Raw genomic sequence first — 25067 nt, forward strand, 5'->3', positions numbered from 1 at the left:
TTCGACCGAAGGTACAGGAAGAAAAAGGAGAAACTAAAAGGTGCAGAGGTGACTGAAGTTTAAAATAAAAAAATAAAATCTGTCTTAAAATGACAATGCAGGCCGTGGACTCGTCGTACCATAGAAGAAATCAATTTATCAGGTAAGCATAAATTTACTTCTCTTCTATAAGGTACGACAAGTCCACGGATTCATCCTTTACTTGTGGGATACAATACCAAAGCTACAGGACACGGATGAACGGGATGGACAAGACAGATGGCTAAACAGAAGGCACCACTGCTTGAAGAACTTTTCTCCCAAAAATAGCCTCCGAAGAAGCAAAAGTATAAAATTTGGAAAATTTGGAAAAGGTATGAAGCGAATACCAAGTCGCAGCCTTACAAATCTGTTCAACAGAAGCATCATTTTTAAAAGCCCATGTGGAAGCCACCGCTCTAGTAGAGTGAGCTGTAATCCTTTCAGGAGGCTGCTGTCCAGCAGTCTCGTATGCCAAACGGATGATGCTTCTCAGACAAAAAGAAAGAGAGGTAGCCGTAGCTTTTTGACCTCTACGTTTTCCAGAATAGACAATAAACAAAGAAGATGTTTGACGGAAATCTTTGGTTGCTTGCAAGTAAAACTTCAAAGCACAAACTACGTCCAAGTTGTGCAACAGACGCTCCTTCTTAGAGGAAGGATTAGGACACAGAGAAGGAACAACAATTTCCTGATTGATATTCCTATTAGTATCAACCTTAGGAAGGAATCCCGGTTTGGTACGCAAAACCACCTTATCAGCATGGAAAACAAGATAAGGCAAGTCGCATTGTAATGCAGATCGTTCAGAAGCAACTAAAAACAGAACTTTCCAAGATAGAAGCTTAATATCTATGGAATGCATAGGTTCAAACGGAACCCCTTGAAGAACTTTAAGAACTAAATTCAAACTCCATGGCGGAGCAACAGGTGTAAATACAGGCTTGATTCTAACTAAAGCCTGACAGAACGACTGAACGTCTAGAACATCTGCCAGACGCTTGTGCAGTAGAATTGATAAAGCAGATATCTGTCCCTTTAAGGAACTAGCTGATAGCCCCTTCTCCAATCCTTTTTGGAGAAAGGACAAAATCCTAGGAATCCTGATCTTACTCCATGAGTAGCCTTTGGATTCGCACCAATAAAGATATTTACGCCATATCTTATGATAAATTTTCCTAGTGACAGGCTTTCAAGCCTGAATCAAGGTATCTATGACCGACTCAGAGAAACCCCGCTTGGATAAAATCAAGCGTTCAATCTCCAAGCAGTCAGCCGCAGAGAAACTAGATTTGGATGCTGGAATGGACCTTGAATCAGAAGGTCCTGTCTCAGTGGCAGAGTCCATGGTGGAAGGGATGACATGTCCACCAGGTCTGCATACCAAGTCCTGCGTGGCCACGCAGGTGCTATCAAAATCACTGAAGCTCTCTCCTGTTTGATTCTGTCAATCAAACGAGGAAGGAGAGGAAATGGTGGAAACACATAAGCCAGGTTGAACGACCAGGGTACTGCTAGAGCATCTATCAGTACTGCCTGAGGATCCCTTGACCTGGACCCGTAACAAGGAAGTTTGGCATTCTGACGAGATGCCATCAGATCCAATTCTGGTGTGCCCCATTGCTGAATCAATTATGCAAACACCTCCGGATGGAGTTCCCACTCCACCGGATGAAAAGTCTGATGACTTAGAAAATCGGCTTCCCAGTTCTCCACTCCAGGGATATAGATTGCTGATAGATGGCAAGAGTGCGTCTCTGCCCATCGAATTATTCTGGTAAACTCTGTCATCGCTAGAGAACTCTTTGTTCCCCCCTGATGATTGATATATGCTACAGTCGTGATATTGTTTGACTGGAATCTTATGAATCTGGCCAAAGCCAGCTGAGGCCATGCCTGAAGCGCGTTGAATATCGCTCTCAGTTCTAGAATATTTATTGGGTGGAGAGCCTCCTCCTGAGTCCACAAACCCTGTGCTTACAGGGAATTCCAGACTGCACCCCAGCCTAATAGGCTGGCGTCCGTCGTCACTATGACCTACGCTGGCCTGCGGAAACACATTTCCTGGGACAGATGATCCTGAGACAACCACCAAAGAAGAGAGGCTCTGGTCTGTTGATCCAGATTTATCTGAGGAGATAAATCTGCATAATCCCCATTCCACTGATTGAGCATGCATAGTTGCAGTGGTCTGAGATGCAAGCGAGCAAACGGAACTATGTCCATTGCCGCTACCATTAGTCCGATTACCTCCATACACTGAGCCACTGACGGCCGAGGAATGGAATGAAGAGCTCATCAGGTGGTTAAAATCTTTGATTTCCTGACCTCCGTCAGAAAAATTTTCATGTCCACCGAATCTATAAGAGTTCCCAGGAATGGAACTCTTGTGAGAGGGATAAGTGAACTCTTTTTTACATTCACCTTCCACCCGTGAGATCTTAGAAAAGCCAACACGATGTCCGTGTGAGACTTGGCTAGTTGGTAAGTTGACGCCTGAATTAAGATATCGTCCAGATAAGGCGCCACTGCTATGCCCCGCGGCCTTAGAACCGCCAGAAGGGACCCAAGCACCTTTGTGAAAATTCTGGGAGCTGTGGCCAACCCGAAGGGAAGAGCCACAAACTGGTAATCTGTAGTATCCCAGAAGGGGATACAAAAAAGGCGCGCTGATGGTTTTGAAAAAACGGGGCGGGAAAAAAATGGGAGTGACAAATAGCTCCGCACTCAAATTGAAAAGCAAACGATGCAACAAAGAATGAAAACATACAAATATGAAAATAAAAAATGCAACAAAACTGAAAACAAAAATCTTCTAGGACAGAGTGATAGTTATCATAGATATAATACCAAGTCCCAATGTGTTAAAATCCGGTGTCTTGGTCCATAGAAAACAGATAGCCGCCAGGAGGTGATTGTGGTGGGGCAGCTCCTCTTGATCCCAGAGAGCGGGTGGGTATTACTGAGGCAGAAAAAGGAAAAAAAGAGGGCGCCAATAGTGTGATAATGTTTGGTTCACAGCAGATAATAAAACACAAATATTGCGCTTACCAAAACAAGTTGCACTGAACTCTGACCAGTGCTGTATCGCCTGCTGGCACTTTACTCAGCGGCCAGTACACTGTGTATAGGCATGTATCCTCCAGGTGCTCCGTGGATTCAACTCAAGGATGTATATACCTTAGAAAGTAGAGAGGAGACTCCACATAGTGTAATATGTTTTTTCAAAAAGATGGAGGAAACATGTATTATGCTTACCAAAGGAATTGGCACTGTTCTGTGACCAGTGCGATCTCGCCTGCTAGCACCTTATACAGCGGCTAGTATACTGTGTGTTGGTTTGTCCTCTCTGTAAAAGGTCTGACAGACCTTTTACAGAGAGGACAAACCAACACACAGTATACTAGCCGCTGTATAAGGTGCTAGCAGGCGAGATCGCACTGGTCACAGAACAGTGCCAATTCCTTTGGTAAGCATAATACATGTTTCCTCCATCTTTTTGAAAAAACATATTACACTATGTGGAGTCTCCTCTCTACTTTCTAAGGTATATACATCCTTGAGTTGAATCCACGGAGCACCTGGAGGATACATGCCTATACACAGTGTACTGGCCGCTGAGTAAAGTGCCAGCAGGCGATACAGCACTGGTCAGAGTTCAGTGCAACTTGTTTTGGTAAGCGCAATATTTGTGTTTTATTATCTGCTGTGAACCAAACATTATCACACTATTGGCGCCATCTTTTTTTCCTTTTTTCCTTTTTCCACAAACTGGTAATGCTTGTCCAGAAAGGCGAACCTGAGGAACTGGTGATGATCTTTGTGGATAGGGATGTGTAGATACGCATTCTTTAAGTCCATGGTGGTCATATATTGACCCTCCTGGATCATTGGTAAAATAGTCTGAATGGTCTCCATGTTGAAAGATGGGACTCTGAGGAATTTGTTTAGGATCTTGAGATCTAAAATTGGTCTGAAGGTTCCCTCTTTTTTGGGAACCACAAACAGATTGGAGTAAAACCCCTGCCCTTGTTCTGCTTTCAGAACTGGGCGGATCATTCCCATGGTATATAGGTCTTCTACACAGAGTAAGAACGCCTCTCTTTTTGTCTGGTTTGCAGACAATTGAGAAAGATGGAATCTCCCCCTTGGAGTAGAATCTTTGAAATCTAGAAGATACCCCTGGGTTACGATTTCTAAAGCCCAGGAGTCCTGAACGTCTCTTGCCCAAGCCTGAGCAAAGAGAGACAGTCTGCCCCCTACTAGATCCGGTCCCGGATCGGGGGCTACCCCTTCATGCTGTCTTGGTGGCAGCAGCGGGCTTCTTGGCCTGTTTACCTTTGTTCCAAGTCTGGTTAGGTCTCCAGACTGACTTGGATTGAGCAAAATTCCCCTCTGGTTTTGCAGCAGGGGAAGAGGTAGAGGGACCACCTTTGAAGTTTCGAAAGGAACGAAAATTATTTTGTTTGGTCCTCATCTTATTTGTCTTATCCTGAGGAAGGGCATGGCCTCTCCCTCCAGTGATGTCTGAAATGATCTCTTTCAGTTCAGGCCCGAACAGGGTCTTACCTTTGAAAGGAATGGCTAAAAGCTTAAATTTTGATGACACATCAGCAGACCAGGACTTAAGCCATAACGCTCTACGCACTAAAATGGCAAAACCTGAATTCTTTGCCGCTAATTTAGCCAGTTAAAAAGTGGCATCTGTAATGAAAGAATTAGCTAGCTTGAGAGCCCTAATTTTATCCAGAATATCATCTAATGGGGTCTCAACCTGAAGAGCCTCCTCCAGAGCCTCGAACCAAAAAAGCAGCTGCAGTAGTTACAGGAACAATGCACACTATAGGTTGGAGAAGAAAACCCTGATGAACAAATATTTTCTTAAGGAGACCCTCTAATTTTTTATCCATAGGATCTTTGAAAGCACAACTGTCCTCAATAGGTATAGTTGTACGCTTATCCAGGGTAGAAATAGCTCCCTCCACCTTAGGGACCGTCTGCCACGAGTCCCGCATGGTGTCTGATATGGGAAACATTTTCTTAAAAGTAGGAGGGGGAGCGAACAGAATACCTGGTCTATCCCACTCCTTAGTAACAATGTCCGAAATCCTCTTAGGGACCGGAAAAACATCAGTGTAGGCAGGAACCTCTAGAAATCTGTCCATTTTACATAATTTCTCTGGAACTACAATAGGGTCACTATCATCCAGAGTCGCTAAAACCTCCCTGAGCAACAAGCGGAGGTGTTCTAGTTTAAATTTAAAAGCCGTCATATCTGAGTCTGTCTGAGGGAACATCTATCCTGAATCAGAAATCTCTCCCTCAGACAGCAAATCCCTCACCCCCAACTCAGAACATTGTGAGGGTACATTGGATATGGCTAATAAAGCGTCAGAGGGCTCAGCGTTTGTTCTCACACCAGACCTGCTGCGCTTCCCCTGCAACCCAGGCAGCTTAGATAAAACCTCTGTGAGGGTAGTATTCATAACTGCGGCCATAACTTGCAAGGTAAAAGAATTAGATGCACTAGAAGTACTTGGCGTCGCTTGTGCGGGGGCGTTAATGGTTGTGACACTTGGGGAGAATTAGATGGCATAACCTGATTCCCTTCTGACTGAGAATCATCCTACGACATACTTTTAGTAGCTAAAATATGTTATTTGCAATTTATTGACCTTTCAGTGAATGAGGGACACATTCTAAGTGGGGGTTCCACAATGGCTTCTAAACATATTGAACATTGACTTTAATCAATGTCAGACATGTTGAACAGACTATGAGAAAAACAAGTCTAGAGTGAGTGCACCTAATATATGATTTTGTTTAAAACTTAGTATTTACCTCGCTCTAAACCCTACAAGAATGACAGAAGTTCCTTCAAATGACTGTCTAAAAGTAATATATAATAACCAGGGTGAGGGGAGCTAATGTAGTGATATGTAGTGATATGTACCACAGTTATATTGTATCAGATATAAATAAATTAAATATACTAATTTTCTTCAAATAAAATTGTATTTATTTTAAAACACTTTTAAATGTTGGTACAGAGCTCTAGTACCATAAAAACAATTGATGAAATGTGCAGTACTATAAAAACAATAAAGGATGTTAGATAAAAACAACTACTCTGAACAAGAAATAACAAATATACATGTATGAGTAGACCTAATCTAATTTATACAGTCCCGTACTACTTGTGCTCAAAAAGCCTTTTTAGATTTTTCTCTTAAATTTGAGTGATCTGGCTTTATTGCAAATAACAGAGTTTTTCACTTTACCCTTCCTAGTACTTAGAGTAGGCAAAGAGAATGACTAGGGCGTGGAGCTAAGGGAGGAGCTATATAGACAGCTCTGCTGTGGTGCTCTTTGCCACTTCCTGTTAGCAGGAGGATAATATCCCACAAGTAAAGGATGAATCTGTGGACTCGTCGTACCTTATAGAAGAAATAACATTTAGTCTATACAGAGATACAAAATGTGTTGCCTTTATACAAGTAAATGAAAATAATAATAATAGACATGACACTCCTAGAAATGTAAAAGATGCTTAAGATTTGACATTACAGCAAAATGTGTGAAAAAAAGGAAAATGGCAGAGGTTAACCTAAATAGAAATATACCATAGATTTGCTGTGTAAACATTACAGTCCTGTATTTATACAAATATATATATATAAATGGTGCAAATGACATAAGGTGCTAATATGTGCATTGTCCTCTTTTGGTATATAGTTACAATAATATATACTTCACATTATACTTAAATTTTAGGATGAGATTTTCCCTAGTTTCCATTGAGGTGGTAAAGTTAGGAACCTAGTGGTAACAAAACAAATTGCCATAGACTTTAATGGAGAAAAAAGTTTTTACCAACAGTTTCAAATGGAAAGAAGGCCAAAGTCTATGGAGAGTTTTTATGCTACCACCAGTTTCCTAACTTTACCACCTCAATAGAAACAAGCCCTTGTTTGGCTGTCTTCTTTACCACTTGCCCTGCCTATTTCCTCCTCTGGTATTACTAGTGTCCTTCTTTGATCTTTTAGTATATGCCACTCTCCTTTGTCTGTACTCTGTTTGCCATCTCTGCCTTTTCTTTGCCTATCTTCAGTATTATCATTGGCATGCCTTTCTACATAACCAGTGATGTCTTGCCTTAACTATGTTTGCCCTGTCTATCTATCTATGCCTATTCCCTGGTATGTTTTAAAGTGCTTTCTGTTTTAGTGATGGCTATGTAAAAATATTCATGGGGCCATCAAATATTCCACTTTAACATTAAATCGACAATATGTACCATATGTGGAATACTATTGAATGGAATCCCTTAAATACAGTACATTTTGATAGCAAAGAAATGCATAATAAAAGTAGATTTTTTTCTGCTAAATTTTAAAGTTTACTTTTATTTCACTGTCTCCTGTATCATGAGACTGCCATCAGCCAATCACAGACTCTTATACATACTGTGAACTCTTGCCATAGCTAGTGCATCGGAAAGCGTGCACACATAAAAAACTGTGAACAATTAGATAATTGAAATATATATATATTTTTTATTTCATGTGCTGTCTGAATCAGTTAATTTTGACTTTAGTGTCCCTTTACTAACTGTGATTTAATGAGTTTCCACTGAAAAGATTAAACAAGATATATTCATCTTACCTGCACCTATAACTCGCTCAATTCGAATTGAAGAGGCATCAATTTCTTTAGCAAAATCCCGCACGGCCTGATTTGGGTCCTCATAGGTATGTGGGTGAATGTAAGTCCTACTCCCCGGCAGCTTCACTAACAACAGAGAAGTACATTTGTTCACAGTAATTGTTAGAAAATGCAAATTGCTATTTGCTATTGCATGTAGGAGGTAGCATTTATAAGTGAATACTGTACATACAAGTTAAAAGCAATTAAAAAACTGATTTTAATACAATCCAAGGCATCCCAGATACGGTGCCAGTAAATGCATACATATAAAACAACCCAACCTCTTATCACACAAACTCTACCCTAGAGACTCCAACTTCCTATGACACAAACCCCATCCTAGAGAGCCCAACCTTTAATCACACAAACCCCACCCTAGAGAGCCCAACCTCCCTTCACACAAACCCCACCCTAGAGAGTCCAACCTCCCATCACAGAAACCCCACTCTAGAGACCCCTACCTTTCATGGCACAAACCCCATTCTAGAGAGGCCAAGCTCCCTTCGCACAAACCCCATTTTCAAGAGCTCAGCCTACCAATACACACAAAACCCACTCTAGAGAGCCCAACCTCCCATCACACAAACCCCACCCTAGAGAGCCCAACTTTCCATCACACAAACCTACAACCTTAGCCTATAGTTCCTACATAGACTAAGGAGTCATTCCTACGGTACTTATTGACCAGGTATAAGGTTGGCAAGTATATTTATCTGTGATACAGTGCCTTCCTTTTCAGTGCTCAGTCTTATGGAGGTGAAACAGCACAATAATAAAAGGCAGGTTTGGTCTTGTGAGACATATTATTGTATCATTAGGTGAGTACTTCTGAAATACCATAAAGAAATAAAGTATTAGTACTTTATTCCTTCCCAGAGCTAGTGGATTATCTTTACATATTACATTGTAATATGAATTTTATATTAATTATATGATAAAAAGAAATTCATGCAAAAAGAAACATTTGGTCAAGTTTACTTATGGAAAATAAATCTATTAAGAAAGGAAAATGTCTGAAAATAAAAGCAAAATTAGTTTCATACTTACGTAAATAGTAAATTAATATGACAGCACTTAAAATGGTGATCATTTAGAATTTGTTTTGTAGTTATAAATTAATTTAAAAAAAAATACAAATTGGATTTAATAGCCACGTATGGCTTCCGGTATTATCAGCACTTAATAGCAGCAGTGAACACCTGCTCATTCTAAAAAGGAATTGGTAAGAAGCATTCCATATGAAAATGTCCTTATAGTTAGCATATTGCATTCTCTTGCTATTAAATACTGCCTGGGATCTGCATACAATAGTAAGAGGATTAATTGATACGTCATTTGCTTCAGATAAAATCACACGCAGACAAGATGGTGCTTTGCTGCTGTCAGTACAATCTATTATATGTACTTTAACATACTCTATTGACAGATGTACAATTAAAGATACAGTCACTGCTCACCTCTTCCATGCTGAAACTGCATTTTGTCTTCATCTGGATCCTGCTTTGCTTTGATATAACCACAGTGCCTGCAAAATACATCAGTGTTGTAAAATGTATAAATGCTCATCAAAGTTCTAGTCTAAAGAGTTGAGGTTTTCTGTGATCAACAGGAAGCTGACAAGAAACCTGCATTTGTGTGGTCTATGCTTCTGCTTCTACATTTTGTGGGGTCAATCACAGACTCACAGTCCTTTAGAAAAAAAAACTAACAAATAATTTATCAACAAAAATTCCCATAGACTTTTTCCTGTTGATAATCATTGCATTTGTTATTCAAAGGGACTGTGATCAACCTCTAAATAAGCAATAAACATAATATACAAGACTTCTACTGTGGTCAAATGACAGGCTGCATTTAGTAAATGAATAAGCTACCAAAATGATTTAACAAGAATAACAAATCTTACCATTATGTGTACAATAAAAAACAATGATACCTTTGTACACATACATACTGCACATGCACAAACATACACACACCTTTTTATGCAATACTTTTTTAAATCATTTTTATTAGACAGTGTTATTATGAGTGTACCTGTACTTTTAAATGTGTTTTATGTGTTTTGCGCACCATTTTTGACGTGTGTAACAGTTAATTGGATCCCTGAAGTTGTGTTATCTTGACAAGCGTTAACTTTCAACTTGTAATACATGTGCTACTTCCGATGTGTGCAAAGAGCCCAAAGAGTGCATAAAAAACACTGCACACAATTTGAAAATGGAAATAAATTAGAAAGTCTTTTGAAACTGTATGCTGTGTCTGAAACAAGAAAGTTTTTTAAGTACACTATCAGTTTAAAGTTTACCTTTGACATCCCCGTGAAGTTTAGAATGTAGATCCAAATCTTAGTAAATGTATTCTTTGACTCAACATGAATTCTACTGTACTTTTGAAGACTATCCACCTCACTTTAGATCTGACTGTGGGCTGTGGGCACCATACAAATCAATTTGCCCTGAGTCTTGTTTTCAACATTTAATACATGACCGGATTGTTTTGATCTTTATGTTGTTTAAAAAAGTGTGAAAAGGGCATTTGTGCCTTAGCTCAGATGTATTTTTAAAAAGATCTCGAGCCTGTACAGTATATTTATTTGTATCCATCTATTTGTTTCTGTCTTTGTGAAGATTTAGTATTTTTGTGTATGTAAAAAAATAAGTAAATAAAATCCAAATCTTTTTCTGACTTGCAGACAAATGGTTAGCCTAATGAGATGTCCGTATTGATAAACACAGAGTCCTCTGTAAGTTGAGAATAATATGTTTAAATATAGGGTTATTCACTGAAAGGGGAAAAGCACTTAACACAATATGCTACAATTTATATTCGCCAGTTCACTACCCGTAGGTCAAGCTAAACACTAATTCTCAATAAATGTATGCATAATACATGATACTGTCTATTAGTAAAAACATAAAACCTGAACAAAAAAAATTCTCTTGGCAATGCCACTGACATCATTCCCAAGACTATTGGTTGCTAGATCTTTATCTCACCTCCATCTGCAGAATAAGCATCATATAAAGGGAAATGATTCTACATTAAAGTTCCAAAATTATGAGTCACTCGTTTATCCTGATTTGTGACTATTAAACAGAGCTTTGTTTTAGTCACATGCACTAGCAATAAGTTAAGACATATTTATCTCTCTTCTAAGTATCTCCCAGTTGCCAAATTAAACCCAACACAGTGTTAAAATACAAAAGACTTAACTGTACTAAAAGTGTACTCTTATAACTGGTCCAAGCAATTCTGTTTCTTCTGGGTCCCCAGATGCCACTAACCTCTAGGACTAGAACATTAACACAGAGTCTATCCGGTTACACCATGAGATCACGTTTCTTTTAAATGGATGTAACTTAACTACTAATGTGACTGCACTAAAACAGAGATCTCCAACCTCTGGGAATAGGGTTAACACATTTTGTTAATGCAAAGCTCCACTATGGGTCAGTTCCACATTTTCAGTTCAATGTATTTGCCATACATTTTATTATCTAAATCTTTCTCCTCTGTGTAACCCTGGAGGATCAATGAGTGCAGCCACTGCTGGGTGTACAGTGTGAATCTCTGTATGGTTGCATGTAATCATAAAGGACCATCAAAAACAATAGAATTGATTAATCCACATATGCACAATGAAAAGGCAATGCAACAGCACTTACTCTGAATTTCAAATTCACAGTAGATTTCTTTTTTTAAGAAATGTCAAAGATTGCTATTTCAATGCCCTTTGTACCATAGAACAGTAATCAGCCAATTACAGACTCATATACATATATGTGAACTCTTGCACATGCACAGTAGAAGCTAGTGCCTCAAAGAGTTTGCTTTTAAAAAGACTGAGCAAAGATTAATCATGTAAATTGGAAAGTTGTTTTAGAATTGTATGCTCTATCTGAATCATGAAAGTTCAATTTTGATGTTAGTGTCCTTTAAATATAAGTCTCAATGGTGGCCAAATATCAAAGTGACAGTAAAGACTAATGATCATATGATCAACAAGAAGGTTATGTTTTACTTATGAATAAAGCAGTTCAGCACAGTGAGATAAAATGGGGTACAGTTCGACACCGGCAACCTCTAGTTGCTTCCTAAATATCTATAGAGGCAATGACGCCATTATCTGAGGAAACACCACAGTGTATAGAGAGAACCCACTACACAGGATGAATTGAACCTGACAACCATAATGGAAAATGATGACTTATTAGTGGTTAATATATCTATACAAAAAGTCAAAGAGATCAATGTGTTGGAAAATGGTCTTTCATTTTGTCCTACCATGGGCTTTATTTTTATTTACTTTTTTTAAACTGCAGAATTTTTTTTACCTTTTTTCTCAGTACAAATGTTAATCCATCAGCAGGGGTTGTACTAGGTAATGAAATATCACTTACAAATCATGAATAACTTTGAGTTAAAGGGACCGTCTTGTTTTGTTTGTTTTTGTTTAAAAAGATAGATAACACCTTTATTACGCATTCTCCAGCTTTGCACAACCAACATTGTTATATTAATATACTTTTTAACCTGTAAGTTTGCCTGATTCTAAGCCCCAGCAGGCTGCCCCTTATGCCAGTGTTTTTTAAATCTTACACAACAGCTAGCTAGTGCTAGTTCATGTTTGCCATATAGATAACATTGTACTCACTCCAGTGGAGAATGATAATAGATATACGAGAACCACTGATTGGCTCAAATACAAGATTGTAAAAAGCACTGAGATAAGGGTCAGTCTGCAGATGCTTAGATACAGGTAATCACAAAGGTAAATAGTAAAAAAAAGGTAAATAGTATATTAATATAACCGTGTCGGTTATATAAAACTGGTGAATGGGTAATAAAGGGATGATCTATCTTTTTAATTAAACAATAACAATTTTCAAGCAGACTGTCCTTTTAAAACAAATAGGTTTGAAAAAGAAAAAGTAAATTTGGACTTCAGATCTTTAATTCAAGTATAATACATTTGACTTCCAAAAGGAGAAAGACGTTCAAAGATTACAGAAACATGATGAAAGGTGTAACAACAGCATACAGAATAAAAAATGCAAATAGACCAGCTATTGCATTATCAAAAGATAATAAGCAAATAAGCAGATAAGGGCAGAGATACAGTTATTTTAGATAGGGATGATTATATTTGTGTAATTTAGAAAAACTTGAGAGATATGACACGTATTATTTTGTAATCACTTGTATAGAATTGAAAAGATTTAATATTTTGTTTTGAAGGCCTTTAATACTGGGGTCATTGGTATATATCTATATATATATATATATATATATATTTTTTTTTTTTTTTTAAATAAATATATATGGAGAGGGGATGGAACCAAGTGTAAACATCATTATCATTTTCATTGAGGCAATATTTATATGTCATAAAGCTAATACATGTAAGCTAAATGTAGTTTTATATATTTTTTAATACATATTACCCTCAGAAAGATACTACATTACTGTAATCAGAATATATTATCTGTTGTTTTAAATAAATAAAGGCTATTTGCATTTTAGAACACAACAGAATTTAATGTGATTTACAGTCGTGAAAAATAGTAATTTTTGATAATTTTATTTTTAATCAAATATCAAATAAAAGGTTTGTGATTCAGAATAAGGTTGGATTTTGGAATTCCAGATTTGATAGATTGCAAACTGCAAGTAAGTTCTTTCTGCACTGGATATACTTCTAGGGCGGTTATTTTTGATTTATTGGAAATAGGTTTTAGGAGCATTTGTTTTGCTTCAGGATGAATATTGTTTGCAATTACAATCTAGGGATCTAGGAGTCTACTTCATCCCTATCTATGTGAATATTTTTTTATATAAAGTTTAATCTCACTTTCAGTGTGTTAGTATGGATTTTTTACATACCAAAGTCGCTAATAATGGATTTGCTAAATAAAGAAAATGATTTCTTTACAAAAGCCACTGATTGTAATAGCCTCCTCCACTACAGTAGTGCTCAGGCTAAAAAGTGCTAAGGATAGTATCTGAAGAGACCCTAGTAGAGATGAGAATGAAAAAATTGGTTTACACTTCATCGTGAGGTTATCTCTTATAATTTGGATGATAGAGATCTCTGTTTGAAACATTTGAGTCTATTGGAATTTTAAATCAGAAATATATATTCCCTTATGTATGAATAAAGATTTTAACATGATATTTTTTCAATAATTGACATATATTAAAGAGAATTATGTATTTCTATAATTACAGGCTTGTAGAAAATAATAGAAAACGGAGCAATTAGTTACCATAAATGGGACAAGATATAATTTGATTTTGTTTAGAATGTATGTTGACTGTAAGTCTTTCTTTTTGTTTTGTTTTTTCTTACTATTATTAAGATTATCAATGTATTGCTTGGAAAAATTAAAATAAATTAAAAAATAATAATAAAAATGTAGGGTTCCACAACCTTCACAATAATTAACTGTCCTGACCCATATACCTATGCCACTTTAGTGCTACCTGTCCACAACCTAATTGTCTACAACCTACAATTCTGTTTTATAACATTTTTTTTAAATAAAACACTACCAGATGGGTTATATAAATGGATCATCTACAAAACATTTATGCAAAGAGACTTTAACTGATAACAGAGAGGGAGGGTGGGGAAGCTTCTTGAATCAAGACAAAGAGGCAGCTGAGCTTGCAACTTCTTCCCATAGGATAGGAAAAAATCTCTGTTTGCATCATAACTTTCCAAAATGAAAGTCCCCCATTTATACCCAGATTCCAATTTAATTGATCCACTTATCTATATATTTTTTCCAATTAAAATCCTCAAAAGCTACACCAGCTTCATCACTTTCCTCTAATCCTATACAGGTCCTCTTGGGTACAAATATCTGACATAACTGTGGTCACCCTCTGAATTTAGCAGATACTAATTTGCACATATCTGATAAAATTAGACGTCACTCATTTAAAGTAGGCCTATTCTGAAGAGCATGATCGATTCTAATGGAAAGATACATTCATTAAAAATGAGGGCAAACCTCTTTTGTAGCTTGTTACTCTTCCCTATAGCTGTGAAAGATTTAATAGAAGCACTGGCTTTCACACGTTTCTCTTTTGTATGCTTGAAGTTATATTAAAGTATGACGCTCATAATTTACCACTGCGCCTTTATTCAATTACTTAATAGTTCCTAATGCTAGCTGAAGTAGAGTACATACGCTTAGCTTAATGTGCCAAACCATGCTTTTTATATGACTGAAATTCTGTATCATTCCATATAGCTCCTTGTTGAAAATAACCTTAGGATTATTCAGCGTGACCTATTGTTTTATACAGCAAAATCCCATTATTCATATTTGCAAACACACGTCAAGATAATTGTGGTAAAGCCGGGATCTTTGCTGGTTTGATACTATTAAGATTTTTTAACAAAATTACGTAAGGCTGTAACATAGACTGTTTATCTCTGCCTCAGATACATATAAATGAATTAAAGAAACAAGATAAAGAAAGATAGTGATCTCCTCTTGTGCAGGGATTCAGTCCTCTTGAGGAAACCATGTCAAGCAGTAGATTGTAATAGCTGATCTTATCTATTGATACTGTTTTGTTTCTTGCTGTTGCTGTTATTGTTTTTTTTTTTTTAACTCCCAAAGCTTTGTTGTATTGCAGCTTCCTTACATTGTTAAAGGGACAGTGTACTGTAAAATTATTTCTCCAAAATATGTTTCCAATTACTTGTTAAATTAGCTGCAGAGTATACCTTCGAACAAAGAATATCACATCCGTGTTAACATACTCCTCCATACACTTCAATGGTGCGAGATCAGTGAAAATAAAAAATCTAACACCCATACTTGTGAACTAACCCTAATTGTCATAAGCTCCCTACTCTAATAACCCCTAAACCACCACATAACCCACCACAAAGTACATCCCTACACTAATAACCCCTAAACCGCCACAATCCCATCTCAAAATTCCTGACTACAACCTGAACCCCTAAACCACCATAACCCAATCACAAAGTACTGCTCTAGACTATTAACCCCTAAACTGCCACAACCTCCCATCGCAAAGTACCCCTCTACACTATTAACTCCTAAACTGCTACAAACCCCACAGCAAATTTACCCTCTACACTATTAACTCCTAAACCGCCACAACCCCCATTGCAAAATACCTCTCTACACTATTAACCCCTAAACTGCCACAACCCTCATCACAAAGTACCCACTAACATCTAAACCCCCTAACAAGCTAACCCCACTAACACATCTACCCTAATACCCCCTAATTTACCCCCCCCCCCAAATAAAAACACTAACATTACCTTTAAAAAAAAAAACTAACATTACCTGGAAAAACTAACATTACATTAAAAAAATCTACCATTACAAAAATAATACCAAAAATAAAAAAAAAACAGTTACAGCTACTCTAAAACTAAAGTCCCACTTAAAAAAACAAACAAAAAAATAAAATAAAAACCCTATACTAAGACTGAAATAAACTATAGCAATAGCTTTAGGGCTTTTGTAGGGCATTGCCCAAAAGTGATTAAGCACTTTTTCACAAAAAAATACTACCCCATTATACAATACTAGTAACCCCCACCCACCCAAAAAAGGCTATCTAAAAAAACTATTCTAATAAAATGCCCTAAAAAGGGCATTTGGTTGGGCATTGCCCTTAGAAGGGCATTTAGCTCTTTTGTTGACAAAAAAAAAACTATTATTAAAAAACAAAACAAAAACACCCAAAAAAAACTATCACTAAACTCCAAATATGGCAATCATCAAACCTGCTGCACACTCAATTTTAAATGAAAGGTGCCTCCTTTATATAGAGGTACCCTTGAATTCCTATTGGCTGATTTTCATTTTTAAATTTAAATCAACTATTAGAATGTAAGCTTTTTCTATTGGATTCACTCGTAATCTAGCCCTAAGATGGCAATGCCCAGTGTGAAGAAGTGGAGCTTCACTTACCAGTATTCGAACGGTATTAAATTAAGAAAACAGTTTTAAAGAGAGCTGCAGGCTCAGAAGGAAACAATAGCATGGTCAGTAGTAACCATGATATTGTAGTTGTGCTTAGCAGTATTATGTCCCTTTAAGATCTTATATATATATATACACACACACACACACATGTGAATGTTTAAGAGTATTTAAACTGTGATTTGTTTAGAAAAACTGTATTGTTTTCATACCCTTTGAGAAGCATCTTTTCTCCTCTGCTGAAGCTATCAACATCTATAAATAGGCTACAATACTTATATACTGTACTAATATATCTAAGCAATATCTAAGATTAGAGTAGCAAGATAAGACTTCTAAAATCTGGAGAATGTTCATCTAGTTATTTCAGGAATTAAGAAAACAATTTACAGGGAAAGGGGGCAAAATGAATATTGATAGTAAACTGCAGCGTTCTCGTTACTATCTAGAATGAAATATTTTATGAAAGAAATTAAAATGTCTTTTATGTCCTTTTAAAGTACACAGATTAATTTCCACCTCATGCCTCACAATACAAACTGGTTCCCTCTTCAACAAAAGATGGACTCCATGATTGAATAAACTGACAGTCATAAAGGCATATTGTGAGACTAAGATAGACTAGTTATTTAGATGTATACATTCATCTATACAATATGCACCATAAATATACCCATTGATGTGAAGCTTGCCCTTGAAGACAATATGCACATTATTAAGGGCTACAAGGTTGTTATGTTTGCTTTCATAGACCAAAAACATGTCTCCCTGTTACAGTCCATTCCTCTTCATGACACAGAGAGTGTTCTATACAGGAAATTTTCTTTTGTTTCATATTTAAAAGAATATTTTTGACAGATATTACTTACTGTATTTTATGCTTCTGATTGTAAAGATTTGGACTTTGCCCATATCAGTCAATGAACAATTAACACTTCAGAATCATTTGTACACAAACATACATTTCTTTCTAGATTTTATATTTAATTAAAATAAAAGTTTTAATTGATGCTTTTTTACTTTGCATTTAGATTTTTTTTTCTTAGTCTTTAATATTCATTTTAGAGATGCTGATCCCATTTCAGAACATTAGAGACTGGCACATGAAAACTTTATGTTCAATGCATTTGCTTTTTGTTTTCTTTTCTATAGCATACTTCCCAATGTTTCCTGATGGCTTTCCAGGATAGGAAATTATGGATAACTGCTGAGCAATGCCCCCTGGTGTTTGGTGGGTAGAGCTTCAAAAGGAAGGGCGGAACGGTAAGTCTGCTGTAGACGTTGTGTTGTGGGTAGGAGTGGGCAGAGATAAACATGTGGTTGGAGGGGCCAAGGCAGTCCCTAGAAACCTAGACATTTGCCCTCACTGGGGAAGCTGCAGGAGGGACGCAACCTGTGAACAACCCACAAAATATTGGAAGGTTGGGAGGTATATCGTATTCCAATTTTGTCTGGAAAACAGTTATTGAATCAGTTAATTCTCCTGAATAATTTCTTGATTTGTATGAATGCAATGTTTTTGCATGGCAATATCTAACAAATTGGTATGTGGGCTTAAGCTATTATACTACAACAGCATTCTGGTGAGCATCTCAAAATGAATTACAATGAACAGATTATTGTGTAAGGTCCAGGTAAAATGCATCTACACATTATAGACTAAATTACAAGTGATGTGCAAATGATATTGGATCTTTGCACTCAACAGAATTAGCGCTCGTATTACAAGTTGAAAGTAAACGCGATCACGAGAGCGCAATCCCATTTTACGCTCGTCAGAGTAGTATGACTGAAAACCTCTCATAAAAGGTAAACAAAGTGCAATAAACACAATATAAATACATTAAAATTTACAGTTACACTAATATATACACTATTTGATAAAATAAATTGTCATATAAATATTAAAACAAAAATTGTAAGGGTTCAAGGGTATATGGTATATGTCAAGGTGTTTCACTGCAAAGGGCATGTCTAAATATGTGTATGTATGTATATGTGTATATATATATATATAATGTACACGGGTGAGTGAGAGTTAAGGATAGTGAGCGGTTTGGTCTGAATGGGAGCGTAAAGGGAAGCTGTGTCAGCGCCTCTCCCGGCACAAACCTAAGCTAGCAGACCAGGCTGCTGGTTCTCAGGTATAAATATCAACAAAAAGAAATTCCCCTATATACGGTTCCCAGACCAGGTGAGATGTCCACTGAGTTAGGTACAACACGAGCACATAAGTCGAGATAAAGTGAATCAATTCATACCTTTATTGTGGCATGTCGGACAAACACTCTGCATACAATTGCGGTGTGACTACCAGGAGACACAGGTGTATGTGGAGTGTGACATCATCTGACGCGTTTCACGCTCTTCTGGCGCTTTGTCAAATATGTGGAGGTGTGTGTTGTTAGCATACTTTTAAATGGTTACCAAAGAACCTGAAAAACTCCTCCCTTAATGTGATGTCACAGTAATAAACTGTGTTTCAAGATTCGCTAGATACATTTTATGTGATAGAAAGTGCTAACATTAGTGATAGAAGTGCAGATTACGTGTATTCATTCAATAGATGAATATTAGATTAAAGACTAAAGAAACTATAAAACTATACGGCTCATAGATATTTGTACTTTATGGCAAGATTAGTGGCAGATTATTTGTATTTATTAATTTATAATAAATTACTTATGTTAGGTTCTCACTTTTATGTTACTACTTTATCAACTATTTTGTTGGTATTACATAGATGTATGTTGATGTTTCTTCATATCTACAAAGTGTTTTCTCTTTCTCTATTGACATTTAAATTATTTCAAGCTTCTTGCCTGTAATGTGAATAACCCTTTCATCACCATTGCGAAACTATTGCATTATTGCTGTTAGTTCGCAAATGACTTGTATTTTTAAGTGACCGGGTTAGCTTAGAGTTTTAGAGCCGATGTTTCATTTCAGCACTAGAATATTAAAATATTAAAAATATTTAATATAAGAAACAGAGGTTAAACTTTATACCTGACTATTTAATTATTTAATATTGAACTTTATTTATTACATACTTCTACATTGAATGTAAATATTTATTCTATTATAGATGTTTATTAAACTACGTTATGTTTCTAAAAGCTATTCTTACTTATGGATTTTTATTGACTTAATTTGTTGAACTTCCAAAAGTGGGATGTATTTGTTGCTATTAGTAGTAATACTTTTATGGACAATTTAGATGGTGTTTGTATAGAGAGTAAAAAGGAATATAGTTTCTTCAAGGAATTTATTATTGTTTTAATTCATTATTTTAATTTCCTTGATATAGGTCTAAATCCCATCTAGAATTTATTCCCTTGGGTTCTTTTGTTCCTAATTTGAATATCCACTTCACCTCTCTATCCAGCAATTTTCTAAATCTATCCCCTCCTCTCTTATTGGCTGGAATAGTGATGTCAAATGTTCACGTATTCTGTCTTTCAAAAAACGACTAGTACATCCTGTATATTGTTGTCTACAAATTTGACAGGTTATTAGGTACACTACATATTTGGAACACCAATCTAGCCTATACTTAATATTGTGAGTTGTGTTGTTTGATGAAGATGTAAATGTGTTTACAAGGTGACAATGTTGACATACATTGCAAGGATGCTTTCCACAAAAAACCTTTCTTAGAAAGCCATGTTTCTTTTGATTTTAGAGTAGAGCTATTGTATACATATTGGATAACTTTGCTTCCAATTGTTGGAGCTTTTCTTGATACAAATTTGATGCCATTAGTTAGGCATTTGTCTAGTTTTTCGTCTAGTTTAAGAATTTTTAAATTGTTGTTCACTATATTTTTAATCTGGTTAAATTGTTTGCTGTATTGTGTGACACAAACTATGTTATCACTTTTCCAATTTGTCAGTTTTTTACAAGCTTTTTTATCAGTTTTATTAATTAGATCTTGTCTCTTTATTCTTGCTATTTCAGCTCTAGCTGACATAAGCTTATTTCAATCTAGACAACAATATACAGGATGTACTAGTCGTTTTTTGAAAGACAGAATACGTGAATATTTGACATCACTAGAGAAAGATCCACCCAAAACACCAGTAGCTAAACATTATGCTAACCATAGAGTATCCATTGAAGAAAGTAAAAAAAAGCATTCAAATTTCAAGCTATTGACTTTATACCAGCCAATAAGAGAGGAGGGGATAGATTTAGAAAATTGCTGGATAGAGAGGCGAAGTGGATATTCAAATTAGGAACAAAAGAACCCAAGGGAATAAATTCTAGATGGGATTTAGACCTATATCAAGGAAATTAAAATAAAGAATTAAAACAATAATAAATTCTTTGAAGAAACTATATTCCTTTTTACTCTCTATACAAACACCATCTAAATTGTCCATAAAAGTATTACTACTAATAGCAACGAATACATCCCACTTTTGGAAGTTCAACAAATTAAGTCAATAAAAATCCATAAGTAAGAATAGCTTTTAGAAACATAACGTAGTTTAATAAACATCTATAATAGAATAAATATTTACATTCAATGTAGAAGTATGTAATAAATAAAGTTCAATATTAAATAATTAAATAGTCAGGTATAAAGTTTAACCTCTGTTTCTTATATTAAATATTTTTAATATTTTAATATTCTAGTGCTGAAATGAAACATCGGCTCTAAAACTCTGAGCTAACCCGGTCACTTAATAATACAAGTCATTTGCGAACTAAAAGCAATAATGCAATAGTTTTGCAATGGTGATGAAAGGGTTATTCACATTAAAGGCAAGAAGCTTGAAATAATTTAAATGTCAATAGAGAACTTTGTAGATATGAAGAAACATCAACATACATCTATGTAATACCAACAAAATAGTTGATAAAGTAGTAACATAAAAGTGAGAACCTAACATAAGTAATTTATTATAAATTAATAAATACAAATAATCTGCCACTAATCTTGCCATAAAGTACGAATATCTATGAGCCTTATAGTTTTATAAACATCTATAATAGAATAAATATTTACATTCAATGTAGAAGTATGTAATAAATAAAGTTCAATATTAAATAATTAAATAGTCAGGTATAAAGTTTAACCTCTGTTTCTTATATTAAATATTTTTAATATTTTAATATTCTAGTGCTGAAATGAAACATCGGCTCTAAATCTCTGAGCTAACCCGGTCACTTAATAATACAAGTCATTTGCGAACTAAAAGCAATAATGCAATAGTTTTGCAATGGTGATGAAAGGGTTATTCACATTAAAGGCAAGAAGCTTGAAATAATTTAAATGTCAATAGAGAACTTTGTAGATATGAAGAAACATCAACATACATCTATGTAATACCAACAAAATAGTTGATAAAGTAGTAACATAAAAGTGAGAACCTAACATAAGTAATTTATTATAAATTAATAAATACAAATAATCTGCCACTAATCTTGCCATAAAGTACGAATATCTATGAGCCTTATAGTTTTATAAACATCTATAATAGAATAAATATTTACATTCAATGTAGAAGTATGTAATAAATAAAGTTCAATATTAAATAATTAAATAGTCAGGTATAAAGTTTAACCTCTGTTTCTTATATTAAATATTTTTAATATTTTAATATTCTAGTGCTGAAATGAAACATCGGCTCTAAAACTCTGAGCTAACCCGGTCACTTAATAATACAAGTCATTTGCGAACTAAAAGCAATAATGCAATAGTTTTGCAATGGTGATGAAAGGGTTATTCACATTAAAGGCAAGAAGCTTAAAATAATTTAAATGTCAATAGAGAACTTTGTAGATATGAAGAAACATCAACATACATCTATGTAATACCAACAAAATAGTTGATAAAGTAGTAACATAAAAGTGAGAACCTAACATAAGTAATTTATTATAAATTAATAAATACAAATAATCTGCCACTAATCTTGCCATAAAGTACGAATATCTATGAGCCTTATAGTTTTATAGTTTCTTTAGTCTTTAATCTAATATTCATCTATTGAATGAATACACGTAACCTGCACTTCTATCACTAATTTTAGCACTTTCTATCACATAAAATGTATCTAGCGAATCTTGAAACACAGTTTATTACTGTGACATCACATTAAGGGAGGAGTTTTTCAGGTTCTTTTGTAACCATTTAAAAGTATGCTAACAACACACACCTCCACATCTTTGACAAAGCGACAGAAGGGCGTGAAACGCGTCAGATGACGTCACACTCCACACACACCTGTGTCTCCTGGTAGTCACACCGCAATTGTATGCAGAGTGTTTGTCCGACATGCCGCAATAAAGGTATGAATTGATTCACTTTATCTCGACTTATGTGCTTGTGTTGTGCCTAAATCAGTGGACATCTCACCTGGTCTGGGAACCGTATATAGGGGAATTTCTTTTTGTTGATATATATATATATATATATATATATATATATATACATATATGTACTGTATATGTATATATGTGTGTATTTATTTATGCGCTTTACTGTGTAATCACCAGACATACAGAAAAATTATTTCTTTAGCATAAATATATATATATATATATATATATATATATATATATATATATATATATATATACAGTTGTATGCAAAAGTTTCGGCACCTCTGACAATTTCCATGATTTTTATTTATAAATATTTGGGTGTTTGGATCAGCAATTTCATTTTGATCTATCAAATAACTGAAGGACACAGTAATATTTCAGTAGTGAAATGAGGTTTATTGGATTAACAAAAAATGTGCAATATGCATCAAAACAAAATTAGACAGGTGCATAAATTTGGGCACCCTTGTCATTTTGTTGATTTGAATACCTGTAACTACCTAGCACTGAATAATTGGAACACACAATTGGTTTGGTGAGCCCATTAAGCCTTTAACTTCATAGACAGGTGCAGCCAATCATGAGAAAAGGTATTTAACCCTTTAAGGACACAGCTTTCAGTTTGCTCAATGGTTTTATGACGGAAAAATTCCGTCATATGTCCTTAAGAGGTTAAGGTGGCCAATTGCAAGTTGTTTATCTCTTTGACTCTCCTCTGAAGAGTGGCAACATGGGGCCCCAAAACAACTCTCAAATTACCTAAAAACAAAGATTTATCAACATTATGGTTTAGAGGAAGGCTACAAAAAGCTATTGCAGAGATTTAAGCTGTCAGTGTCCACTGTGAGGAACATAGCGAGGAAATGGAAGGCCACATGCACAGTTCTTGTTAAGGCCAGAAGTAAAATATTGGAGTGACAAAGGCAAAGGATGTTGAGAACGGTCAAAAACAGCCCACAGATCACCTCCAAAGACCTACAACATCATCTTGCTGCAGATGGCGTCACTGTACATCGTTCAACAATTCAGCGTATGGGAGAGTGATGCAGAAGAAGCCTTTTCTGCACAAACACCACAAACAGAGTCGCTTAAGGTATGCAAACGCACATTTGGAACAGCCAGCTTCATGTTTGAAGAATTTGCTGTGGACTGATGAAACAAAGATTGAGTTATTTGGTCACAACAAGGGGCGTTATGCATGGCAGCAAAAGAACACAGAGTTCCAAGACAAATACTTGCTAGCTACAGTAAAATTTTGTGGATGTTCCATCATGCTGTGGGGCTGTGTGGCTGCGTGGCCAGTGCTGGTACTGGGAATCTTGTTAAAATTGATGGTCGCATGGATTCCACTCAATATCAGCAGATACTTTAGAATAATGTTGAGGAATCAGTCACAAAGTTGAAGTTACGCCGGAGCTGGATATTTCAACAAGACAACGACCCAAAATCTACTCTGGCATTTATGCAGCGGAACAAGTACAATGTTCTGGAATGGCAATCCCAGTCCCCAGACCTGAATATCATTGAAAATCTGTGGTGTGATTTGAAGCGGGCTGTTCATGCTTGGCAACCATCAAACCTAACTGAACTGGAAATGTTTTGCAAGGAGGAATGGTCCAAAATAACTTCATCCAGAATTCAGACACTCATTACAGGCTATAGGAAGCATCTAGAGGTTGTTATTTCTGCTAAAGGAGGCTCTACTAAATATTATTGCAATATTTCTGTAGGGGTGCCCAAATTTATGCACATGTCTAATTTCGTTTTGATGCATATTGCACATTTTCTGTTAATCCAATAAACTTAATTTCACTACTGAAATATTACTGTGTCCTTCAGTTATTTGATAGATCAAAATAAAATTGCTGATCCAAACACCCAATTATTTATAAATGAAAATCATGGAAATTGTCAAGGGTGCCTAAACTTTTGCATACGACTGTATATATATATATATATATCTGTATATACCTATACCCATACCCATATATCTATACCTATAGATACATAGGTATAGATATCTAT

The 25067-nt window shown here is 35.7% G+C and overlaps 1 protein-coding gene across 1 annotated transcript in view; it reads right to left on the minus strand.

Moving 5' to 3' along the window:
* The window catches only part of LOC128656073 (ephrin type-A receptor 3-like), a 325679-nt gene that overhangs the window by 50581 nt on the left and 250031 nt on the right, over positions 1-25067 (minus strand). The window contains 2 exon segments of the mRNA XM_053709749.1: positions 7684-7809; positions 9183-9250. Of these exon segments, the coding sequence (XP_053565724.1) occupies positions 7684-7809; positions 9183-9250 (194 nt within the window).

This window comes from Bombina bombina, chromosome 4, assembly GCF_027579735.1.
Source record: "Bombina bombina isolate aBomBom1 chromosome 4, aBomBom1.pri, whole genome shotgun sequence".
NCBI classification, from domain to species: domain Eukaryota; kingdom Metazoa; phylum Chordata; class Amphibia; order Anura; family Bombinatoridae; genus Bombina; species Bombina bombina.